Below are 12989 nucleotides of genomic sequence, written 5' to 3'. Positions count from 1 at the left end.
CATTCTGTGGGGTCTATATAGCCTTGGAGAGAAAAAAAGTGGATAAAGATAAAGTACCAACCAATCAGCTCCTGTCACTTTACAGAAAGTGTTTGAAAAAAGACAGTTAGGAGCTGAATCGTTGGTACTTTTTCTCTGTCCACTTTATCGCTCTCCAAGGCTTAGTACATAGACCCCTGTGTTTCCTGGAAACATTTACCACATGATTACCAAGGTTTCAGTATTAGAACCAAGTTACAGAACTATAGCAGGTTTCTACACAGTAAACCAATTCCATATGGTACCTGTTGCCGTAGTGGTGATTAGGAAAAAATCTGTAGCTGCATTTGGGTACAAATGGTGTGGAGACATAAAACTACTGTAATATAGGCACAGTTGGGCTGATCTCTTGCATGAGGGGTATAGTACGTATTGGGGACATGCTAGTATGTATATAGGCACCACTGGTACAATATGGCAGCTGTAATATGTGTGAAGTCACATTGCTAGTGCAGATTGGAATATTATGTGTGAAGATAGCTGGTAAACTATAATGTGTCGTGCACAGGCTGTTACAATATATATATTTATACACATATTTATTTAAGGTTTTACAATTAAGGATAGTACTGTGATACAAGCATGAGCAAATAAAACATCAATAGTATACAAAACATATACATAAGTGTGCATATAAACTGGGGTAGGTGCAGGGCCGGGGATAGGAAATGCTCAATACTAAGGCATGTAGCTAAATATGCCAAAAATAACACTTCAAGGCACAGAATGGAAACATGAGAGAAACATGAGAACAGGGAGAAGGGGAAAGTGGGAGAATGGAGGAGGGAGAAGGAGAAAAGAGAGGAGGAGAATGGGGGATAGGGAGAGAGAATGAGGCCTAATCCGGGTCTACATTATAATCTAGGTGAAAATTTCCAAAAAATGGCCATGGTATAGGTTCATATCTACTAGCAGATAGTGGAACGACAGTACGATGACAACATTGTAATCGTACAGTCATTCCTCATCCCCTGTAGTGCCTACACTGAACGATATGTCATTCAGTACAGGCACCCTCACTCATCCCCAAACAAGGTTTATCTGTCATTATCAGCAGATTAACAAGCATGTTCAGGCGATGATTGATGTCCAAAACGACCAGCGAGAGCGCACATTGCTGGTTGTTTTTGACATTTTAATGCCCGATTTATGCACGATTAATGAACGATTGAACGATAACGATGTAATGTGTTAAGAGGGAGACTTGGCAACATTACATTAGGAGGTCTGTATAGCCAGAAGGAAGAGCTCCTTGTGCTGTGGTGTTATTGTATATAAACCAGTCACACCAAACAATGAAACAATGAGGAACCTGTGGGAGGTATTGTGAAGATAAGCAGATATTTTCTCCATGGCCACCAAATGCCAAACTTTAATCATAAGTTGCCGAAAGGAAGGATGATCCTTGTACAATATATTAGTAATGGCACATGTTGGTAAATTAGGTATATGACCTATTATTTATGAATAGTATCGGAACTACAATAAGTGTATGGGGTTTGTTCACTATGGGCCTTGAATTTAGGAGAAGCATGACAGCCAACTGGTACCCCCTTCCACTTGCTTCCACTACTCCAAGGCCCTCACTCCATTGAGAAGCCTCTTCTAAGATGGCACATTAGCTGGACTGTGCATGCACAAGAGAAGGACATTGCACTGCCCTACTGACAACAGAGAATGCCCAGCCATTACAGCAGGGGTGGGGAACCTTTTTTCTGCCGATGGCCATTTTGATATATATATAACATTATTCGCGGGCCCAGTGCAGGCCACGACCCTCCGTGTGATGTCACACATGGGCGGGGCGACAATCGCTGGTGATTACAGCAATGCCCTGAGCATAGTGAGGATGCTCCGGGGATCTGTAATTGCAATGGTGTGACCATCTGAAGTGTCCTAAGGATGTTCCAGGCAGCACTGCTGCATAGATTCTGGCTGCAGGGTGCCATTCTAGGCACCCTGCTAGCCAGATAAGGCAAGTAGAAAAAATCTCTGAGGGCCAGAACAAATGATTCCTCAGGCCTTATACGGCTCCTGGGCCTGAGGTTCCCCATCCCTGGATTACAGTGTCATTGCTTGGCCACTGCCCAATTTTGCTATGGGGATCAGCAATGCACTCCCCTGTAAATGGATATAAAGTTGCTACAATGTGGGAGGGCACATGGTTGCTATATTGTGTGAGGGCAGAAGGTGTTAAATAATGTGTGGAAGACCATGGCTGGCATATCATGTGGGATATGGCCAGGGCTGTAACTAGGGTAGTGCGACCAGTGATATGGCACAGGGCACCGCAGGGCAGGGGGCGCTGTTTGGGCCTGTCAATTTTCCTGTTTATTATCACTCTCACTTGTAGCTTCCTCTTCTTTTATCCCCAGCATCTCCTGGCCTCTCCTATCACTTCCCTGGCCCTTCCCCATGTCCCCATGAGGCCATGGCCTTTTTTCAGGTGCATTATCTTATGTCCCTATTTAAAAAATGTTGGGGGGGCGGCGGAAATGCTCTCTCTGGCACAGGGCACCAAAAATTATAGTTACGGCTCTGGGTATGGCTAGTATTGTATGTTGGTCATTTAATTTGCATAGACCCTAATCCTTTACATTTTAATTACATAGCACGTGTCAAATTTTGCATTATAATAATGCTGACTCCTAATTATTGGAGTCATTTACCTATTGTACTTAGTCTGGGTCATGATGTAATGTAAGAGCTTTGTTAATTGTATGATAATTAGTGTAGAAAGCTGGCCGCACAGTGTAAAGCACTACCCCCTTGCACTGATCCCTGCACCCTCCACAAGTCAGCGGCACGCATGAGGAGTAGGCTTCAGGACAACACACGAGTGGGAGAGATTTGGCTCCTATTTATAGTGTTGGAGGCGGAGAGAGGAAGCAGATGTGCAGGGACACAGGTGTAAACTGGCGACTGCACGGGTCATGCACTGTATGTCGATGTAGTTGTGTGCCTGTAGAGCAGCTGTTGTCTGCTGATTGGATTTATTAATCTGGGAAATGGATACAATGTGAATTTATAGAATATTTTAACCAAATGGTATAGAAAAGAACAGCATTACTTGTTTAAAAAATACTACTATCATTCTCTATGTTTATTTTTTATAGGTGAAAGTGCACAAAAAAATAAGGAGTGTACAATGTTCATCTAACTAAGGAACACTACTGAGCCATGTTAATGAAGGCATTTTATAATTTTCCTAAACACAATAGAAGCAGCCATATTGTTGGAGCACTTTAAGGGGTCAATTATAGAACCATGTCCTAAACACAATGATATAGTACACAAATATTAAGTAACAATGCACTTAATAATCTGTCCTTCGTTATTGTAGTTGGGGTCAGATGTAAAGCTGAAGCCCCAATCATTGGTAATGCGACAACAAGAAAAAGAGCAAAGGATGTACTGGTCGCAGTCACCAACACAGCAGATCTACTGTGCCCCACAGACATTTCCCCAGGTAAGTCTGCCATGTAAACTCACCTGACTTCTTATATAGACTGTATATATGTCACAGCAGAATAACGTTGAAATGAAAAAATAGTCCCAATGGTCTGGACTAAATATATATATATATATGGATTTGCTTTCTACAAAACTGCTGGTGTTTATTTAAATAATTTCAGCATCTTTTAAAAAGTTTATCAACATTAACCCAGAGCTACCATTAGGTGATCCTGAGCTTTGAATTTGCATACCAGTCCCACATTCCTAAGTTGAGAAGAATATTCTTTCCTGCCCCCTCATGGGGATATAGTTAGTAGACCAGCGGCCTGTGGAAGAACCTAGAGGGGGGACATCGCCCAAAGTGGTGGGTTACGAGGGACTCTGTTATGAAACTGCAGGTTAGGCACAAAGTTCATATCAAAGGTGCTACTGTATTTCAGAGATAGAATGATGATGAGCAACTGGCAGCTCTCCGAGCCCTCACTTGCTGCCCCCAGCTCCATCCTACTTTATGGTTAGATTTGTTTGCTATAGCTTGTAACATTTGTTTATTCCTGCAGTTACGTTTTTACAGATAGGTGTATTTTTCTTTGATTACATGTATTGTTTTAATGTAATACTGAGATTAAAGTTAAAGTTTGGACTTTAAAAAGTTAGAAGGCCACCCATTTAGCATAGTATTTATTAGTCTTTTGTGTCTAAGTCAGTTTCTCAAACTCGGTCCTCAGGACCCCAAATAGTGCATGTTTTCCAGATATCCCAAGTGTCAGTGAATAATGAGTACACCTGTGCACCTGCTGGGTGACCTGCAAAATGTGAACTGTCTGGGGTCCTGAGGACCGAGAACCACTGGCCATAGTCATATATTCTGAGTAGAACAAATTTTATGCTTTTTTTTTATTTTCAAGTTAATAGAGAACTTGTTCATTACATTTTGTTACTTTAAAATGTGTTCACAACATTATCAGGTGTCAATTATATGCAAAACTTGGACACTAAAAATTAATCTCAGTTTAGCTCTGGGCCACAACTACAATTGTATAGGTAAGGATATGTCATATAATTATTTCAGAATGGCAGAGTTTTCCAACCACAGAAACCTCAGTGTTCTTAATGGATTAAATGGTTATATAGTTTAGCATTACAGCAGAGGTTCCGAAACTCTGCCATTACATTCCAGGTTTTAAGGATATTAGTACTTCCGTCAATTTGATTTAACCATCTGGGCTTAAGCATGGATATCCTTATAATCTGGACTGCAGTTGTGGAATTTGGGAACCTTTGCATTACAGCAGTGGTTATCAAACTCAGTCCTCAGAACCCCAAACAGTTCACATTTTCCTGTTCTCCTGGCAGGTGCACAGGTGTACTCACTGACACATTTTAAAATATCCACAGGTGGAGCTAATTAATTTACTTGTGATTCTGTGAGGAGACCTGGAAAACATGCACTGTTTGTGGTCCTGAGGACAGAGTTTGAGAATCTGTACATTACAGTGATAGATGTACATTGTTTCACTGTCACACGACTATGTACTGTTTAGGTTAGGCTCTAGGAGAGACGGCTAAGGTTAGGCACTTACCCCGACGTTTAAAGTTAGACACTCGGAGGGACGGTTAGGGTTAGTCACCAAGGGTAGGGATTGGGTGAAGATTGGGATTAGAAAAAAGAAAACATGTGTCGACCATTTTTGTGTCAACCTTTTGACCTTGTCAACCTTTTGCACCTGTGTCTTCATCTATGTCAACCTTTTGTATGTTGACCATTTGTCTCTATCTACCTACTGACTGTCTACCATGTGGGGTCTATCTAGACATTGTCTATCTTTTCCATGTAGATCTTTTATACCAAACCCCACCAATCCTGGGTATCACCGCAGTGTGTTCAACCTTACAAAAAAAAAAAAAAAGAACAACTTGTTTAGTCAAATTGGTTTCATAATTTCTGTACGTAATTAAACTTTACTTTGCTCACTGTAATATTTTAAAAATTCAGGACATCCATGCTGGGTGGGGCCAGGTTATAATTTATGCTGGGTACATTAGTATTTGATATAATAGCTGGCTGTTTATATCAATCTTCTCCCTGCCTACCGTCATCTTGTTCCAGGTGCAATGTTCAGCATTGTAGGTGTTCTGAAGTCAATATTGTTGAAATCATATTTCATAATTCTAAAAAGAAAGAAGGTCACCGCCCTTTCTGCAGTCAGGTGCCAACTTTACAAAGGCACACTGGCATAATTACAGTTTCAGTACTGAAACTGTAGAAGACAAAAAAAAAAAGCCTTAGGCTGAAGAATAACATGGACGAGCATCAGCATGCTCATCTCTTTGTTACCAGTCCCTATACACCTGTAGACTGGCAGACTGACAAGTTGTCGCTCATCCATCCCTCCTAACATACCTTAAAGCCATTTCTTACATGTAGTGTGTATTTGCCACGTTGCAAAGTGTACAGCATATTGGTGTATATTTAGGTACTAACAGCGAAACATATTTTAATTGCTACTGATGGAACAGACAGAACTAATTAGATGTGAATTTCTGGAAGTAGCCTCGAATGAATCCAATGGCAAAAGTTGAAGCTAATCACGTCTTCAACTGTGGCTGAACTAGAACTACATGAGCCACACTTAGGAGTATATGTACTTAGGTGCGGGTTGATAGAAGTGCAGGTGTTGCCCATAGCAACCAATTCGATTTTAGCTATTATCTTCTAGAAGGTGCTAGATAAATGATAAGTATTGGTTGCTATGGGTAACACTACCACTTCTATAAACCCGCACTTTAGTAAATATACCCCTAGCCTCATGCAGAGATAAATATCCATCTGTTTTGTTAGCAGAAGATATGCATTTTCATACTGCACGTGCACACCAAAAAATGCACAGGTGCACGTCAGTATGCAAATTTAGGGCCTGATTCACTACAGATCGCTATTGCGATCGCAGCTGTAATTACGTATGCAAACCTGCTGTGGAAATATGCTAATGAATGCTATCGCAATGCTGTCGCATAGCCAGCATAGAGACGCCCACTACCGCTATCTCACATCCATATTACCTTGCAGTCCTGTTTATACATCGGTAACATCGAGAAACATCGTACCCTTATGTACAATTACAACAATTCAGACCTTACTCAAGCTGCGTACACCATCGCAGTGGCTAATTTAGCACATCGATGCAACAGCGTTCAAACGGACAGGCACACCTGCGTTTCTACAACCACTCCCCCGTTACCACCCATAAAAATCCTCAAAGCCTGTCACTCACTCTGCGATGGATTCCAATCTGCATAGGTGATCGCAGTGCGATCGCAATGCTAACTCACGCACTAGCACTATGCATGCGCAGTACGCACCATCGGCCGATCGGCGTACGCTGTTGCAGTTGCAATCCATAATGAATCAGGCCCAAAGTCACAAATTAAGATGGTCACACCTTACTACTGGAGAGGTAGAATGGGAGAGGGGAAGGATGTAAGATGAGTACCATAAGGCATATCCATCGAATTGCAATTTAGGTAGACCTGCATACAGAAATATATACACCTCCTAGGAGGCAAATTTGTTAGGGCTGCTGGATGACTACATAAATTAGATAGATAGATAGATAGATAGATAGATAGATAGATAGATAGATAGATAGATAGATAGATAGATAGATAGATAGATAGATATGAATAGTTATTGAATGTACTGTATGTGTGGATGGAGATTGGAATGATATTGAGATTTTGATCGTGAATGAATGGATGATAGATATTGGATACATTTAAAATGAATGTATGAATGAATGCATGAATTAATGAATGGATAAATAGATATTAGTAGATAATATATATGCAGTTCTGTACAATTTGATAACTAGTACTATAAAATAAATATTATGCAGTAATGTATGATAAGATTACAGTGCTAGTACTATAAAATGTGTATTATGCAGTGCTGTATGATGAGATTACTAGTACTATAAATGAAATATTTTGCAGTGCTGTATGATGAGATTACTAGTACTATTATTGTAATATTATAAAGTGCTGTACAATGAGATTACTAGTTCTATAAAACAAATATTATGCAGTGCTGTATGATGAGATTACTGGTACTATAAATGGAATATTATGCAGTGCTGTATGATGAGATTACTAGTACTATCAATGGAATATTATGCAGTGCTGTATGATGAGATTACTAGTACAATAAATGTAATATTATGCAGTGCTGTATGATGAGATTACTAGTACTATAAATGTAATATTATGCAGTGCTGTATGATGAGATTACTAGTACAATAAATGGAATATTATGCAGTGCTGTATAATGAGATTACTAGTACTATAATATAAATAGAATATTATACAGGGCTGTATGATGAGATTACTAGTACTATCAGGGTTGCCTACCTTTAATATTCTCTTCCCGGGAGAAGCCCAGGTAAGAGAAGCAGCAGGGGGCCGACGGGGGCGGGGCTTGACGATTCGCGTCATTAAGCCCTGCCCCCTCGCGGTAAAATTGCCGCTATTGGGCACAATTTACATAGGGGGTGGGGCCAAATGCTGTGATTCATGCAGAATCACAGCTTAAGCCCCGCCCCCTTCACGGAGACCCGCGATTGCCGCCGGTATTCTCCTAATTCTGCCCACTTCACTAGGAAGTGGGCAGAATGCGGGAGAAATGCCTACCCTTCCGGGGGTGCGGGGGGTTACCCGAAAAATCGGGAGCCTCCCGCGAAAACCGGGAGGGTAGGCATGTATGGTACTATAAATGTAATATTTTGCAGTGCTGTATGATGAGATTACTAGTACTATAAATGTAATATTTTGCAGTGCTGTATGATGAGATTACTAGTACTATAAATGGAATATTATGCAGTGCTGTATGATGAGATTACTATTACTAAAAATGGAATATTATGCAGTGCTGTATAATGAGATTACTAGTTCAATAAATGGAATATTATACAGTGCTGTATGATGAGATTACTAGTACTATATAAATGTAATATTTTGCAGTGCTGTATGATGAAATTACTAGTACTATAAATGGAATATTATGCAGTGCTGTATGATGAGATTACTAGTACAATAAATGGAATATTTTGCAGTGCTGTATGATAAAATTATTAGTACTTTAAATGGAATATTATACAGTGCTGTATGATGAGATTACTAGTACTATATAAATGGAATATTTTGCAGTGCTGTATGATGAGATTACTAGTACTATAAATGGAATATTATGCAGTGCTGTATGATGAGATTACTAGTACAATAAATGGAATATTTTGCAGTGCTGTATGATGAGATTACTAGTACAATAAATGGAATATTATGCAGTGCTGTATGATGAGATTACTAGTACTATAAATGGAATATTATGCAGTGCTGTATGATGAGATTACTAGTACAATAAATGGAATATTTTGCAGTGCTGTATGATGAGATTACTAGTACAATAAATGGAATATTATGCAGTGCTGTATGATGAGATTACTAGTACTATAAATGTAATATTATGCAGTGCTGTATGATGAGATTACTAGTACTATAAATGTAATATTATAAAGTGCTGTACAATGAGATTACTAGTTCTATAAAACAAATATTATGCAGTGCTGTATGATGAGATTACTGGTACTATAAATGGAATATTATGCAGTGCTGTATGATGAGATTACTAGTACTATCAATGGAATATTATGCAGTGCTGTATGATGAGATTACTAGTACAATAAATGTAATATTATGCAGTGCTGTATGATGAGATTACTAGTACTATAAATGTAATATTATGCAGTGCTGTATGATGAGATTACTAGTACAATAAATGGAATATTATGCAGTGCTGTATAATGAGATTACTAGTACTATAATATAAATAGAATATTATACAGGGCTGTATGATGAGATTACTAGTACTATCAGGGTTGCCTACCTTTAATATTCTCTTCCCGGGAGAAGCCCAGGTAAGAGAAGCAGCAGGGGGCCGACGGGGGCGGGGCTTGACGATTCGCGTCATTAAGCCCTGCCCCCTCGCGGTAAAATTGCCGCTATTGGGCACAATTTACATAGGGGGTGGGGCCAAATGCTGTGATTCATGCAGAATCACAGCTTAAGCCCCGCCCCCTTCACGGAGACCCGCGATTGCCGCCGGTATTCTCCTAATTCTGCCCACTTCACTAGGAAGTGGGCAGAATGCGGGAGAAATGCCTACCCTTCCGGGGGTGCGGGGGGTTACCCGAAAAATCGGGAGCCTCCCGCGAAAACCGGGAGGGTAGGCATGTATGGTACTATAAATGTAATATTTTGCAGTGCTGTATGATGAGATTACTAGTACTATAAATGTAATATTTTGCAGTGCTGTATGATGAGATTACTAGTACTATAAATGGAATATTATGCAGTGCTGTATGATGAGATTACTATTACTAAAAATGGAATATTATGCAGTGCTGTATAATGAGATTACTAGTTCAATAAATGGAATATTATACAGTGCTGTATGATGAGATTACTAGTACTATATAAATGTAATATTTTGCAGTGCTGTATGATGAAATTACTAGTACTATAAATGGAATATTATGCAGTGCTGTATGATGAGATTACTAGTACAATAAATGGAATATTTTGCAGTGCTGTATGATAAAATTATTAGTACTTTAAATGGAATATTATACAGTGCTGTATGATGAGATTACTAGTACTATATAAATGGAATATTTTGCAGTGCTGTATGATGAGATTACTAGTACTATAAATGGAATATTATGCAGTGCTGTATGATGAGATTACTAGTACAATAAATGGAATATTTTGCAGTGCTGTATGATGAGATTACTAGTACAATAAATGGAATATTATGCAGTGCTGTATGATGAGATTACTAGTACTATAAATGGAATATTATGCAGTGCTGTATGATGAGATTACTAGTACAATAAATGGAATATTTTGCAGTGCTGTATGATGAGATTACTAGTACAATAAATGGAATATTATGCAGTGCTGTATGATGAGATTACTAGTACTATAAATGTAATATTATGCAGTGCTGTATGATGAGATTACTAGTACTATAAATGTAATATTATGCCGTGCTGTATGATGAGATTACTAGTACTATAAATGGAATATTATGCAGTGCTGTATGATGAGATTACTAGTACTATAAATGGAATATTATGCAGTGCTGTATGATGAGATTACTAGTACTATAAATTTAATATTATGCAGTGCTGTATGATGAGATTACTAGTACAATAAATGGAATATTATGCAGTGCTGTATGATGACATTACTAGTACTATAAAATTAATATTATGCAGTGCTGTATGATGACCAGTGGCGGGCTGGGCCGGGGGGCAGGGTGCCATGTGCCCCCCGGGCCGCAACGTCATGCGGGTCGCGGGCAGTCTGTGTCACTGTGACACAGACTGCACCGCGTGTGTACCGCTGACCAGACGGAGTTCGGTCAGTGCTACACAAGTGACAAACACACAGCCGCCGGCTCCGGCAGCTGTGTGTTTGTTTTGATCAGCAGCCAATGAGAGTCTGTCAGACTCTCATTAGCTGCTGCTGCGTCCACTGCAGGAGCCGCTCCATCTTCCGGCTCCCGTAGTGGGCAATGGGAGAGGCGTCATGACGTCATATAACGTCTCTCCCATAATGCAGAGCGGCCCGGCCCGGGAAGGACAGACGGAGGAGCGGATGGCGACGGCGGGAGCGGCGATTCAGGTAAGTGTTTTTTGGTTGGTTTTTTTTACTACGTGTCTACTGGGGGGAGGCTGGCACTACAAGGGGGGAGACCACTACTGGGGGCACCACAAGGGGGGAACCACTACTGGAGGCACTGCAAGGGGGGGACTACTACTAATGGGGGCAATACAAGGAGGGGACTACTACTACTGGGGTAACTACAAGGGGGGGACTACTGGGGACACTACAAAGGGGTAACCACTACTGGGGGCACTACAAGAGGGAGGGACTACTACTGGGGGCACTACAAGATGGAGACCACTACTGGGGGTACTACAAGGGGGAGATCACTTCTGGGGGCACTACAGGGGGGGGCACTACAAGGGGGGACCTCTACTGGGGATTATAACTGGGGGCACTTCAAGGGGGGGACTCCAACTGGGGGAACTACTACTGGGGGCACTACAAGGGGGGGGACTACTACTACAAGGGGGGGACTACTACTACTACTATGGGCACTACAAGGGGAGGGGACAACTACTAGGGGCACTACATAGGGGGGAGGGGACTACTACTGGGGGCACTACATAGGGGGGAGGGGACTACCACTGGGGGCACTGCATCGAGGGACCACTGCTGGGGGCTCTATAAAAAGGGCAATACTGGGGGTACTGCATAGGGGGAGATTACAAATGGGGCCACTATTTAAGGGGCACTGCATAAGGGTTACCACTATTGAGGGCACTGCATGGGGTGTGGACTGCTACTGGGGGCACTATATAAGGAGCACTGTATAGGGGGTACCACTACTGGGGGCACTATATAAGGGGCTTACTACTGGGAGCACAAGGGTCACTGCACAGGGGGGACCACTACTGGGGGCACTGTATAAGCTGCACTGCATAGGGGGGATCACTACTGGGGGCACTACTGGAGGCCTGTATAAGGGGGTCCTCTCCTGGGGCACTGCATATGGGCACCATGACGGGGCTGTCCCTACTCTTTATTTTTACTTTACATTAATCCCATATGGCCAGCCTCCTCCCTGGAACACTTGAGGGGGGGGGCGCCGTAGCACCCACGTTCTTCGGGCACCCTGCCTACACGCTACTCCTCTGCCAGGGCCGCCTGCATGCATTTGCCCCCCAGGCTAAAAGTTGCCAGCCCCTGATGATGACATTACTAGTACTACTTATAAATTGAATATTATGCAGCGCTGTATGATAAGATTATTAGTACTTTAAATGTAATATTATGCAGTGCTGTATGATAAAATTATTAGTACTTTAAATGGAATATTATGCAGTGCTGTATGATGAGATTACTAGTACAGTAAATGGAATATTATGCAGTGCTGTGTGATGAGATTACTAGTACAATAAATTAGGAGTGTGCACCGGCCACTTTTCGTGTTTTGTGTTTTGGTTTTGGATCTGGATCTTTCTTCGGGTTTTGGATATGGATTGGTTTTGCCAAAACCACCCTTCCGTGTTTTGGGTTCTGGTTTTTGTGTTTTGGATCTGTATTTTTTTTTTAAAAAGCATAAAAACAGCTTAAATCACAGAATTTGTGGGTTTTTCTGCTCCTATGCAATTATTAACCTCAATAACCTTCATTTCCACTCATTTCCAGTCTATTCTGAACACCTCACACACCACAATATTGTTTTTATGGCCAAAAGATTGCACCGAGGTAGCTGGATGACTATGCTAAGCGACACGAGTGGGCGGCACAAACACGTGGCCCATCTAGGAGTGACACTGCAGTGGTAGACAGGATGGCAGTTTGAAAAA

General features: G+C 41.2%; 1 protein-coding gene across 1 annotated transcript in view; it reads left to right on the top strand.

The window, feature by feature from the left end:
• FOXN1 (forkhead box N1) overlaps positions 1–12989 on the top strand; it is a 126383-nt gene that overhangs the window by 81762 nt on the left and 31632 nt on the right. The window contains exon 5 of the mRNA XM_088477809.1: positions 3383–3508. Coding sequence (XP_088333935.1) covers positions 3383–3508 — 126 coding nt within the window. The remainder of the gene's footprint in view (positions 1–3382; positions 3509–12989) is intronic.

The sequence above is a fragment of the Taudactylus pleione genome, unplaced genomic scaffold (assembly GCF_031769625.1).
Source record: "Taudactylus pleione unplaced genomic scaffold, aTauple2 ptg000203l, whole genome shotgun sequence".
Taxonomy (NCBI): Eukaryota; Metazoa; Chordata; class Amphibia; order Anura; family Myobatrachidae; genus Taudactylus; species Taudactylus pleione.
Note: the sequence above shows the minus strand (reverse complement) of the source record. Positions and strands in the feature narration are given on the sequence as shown.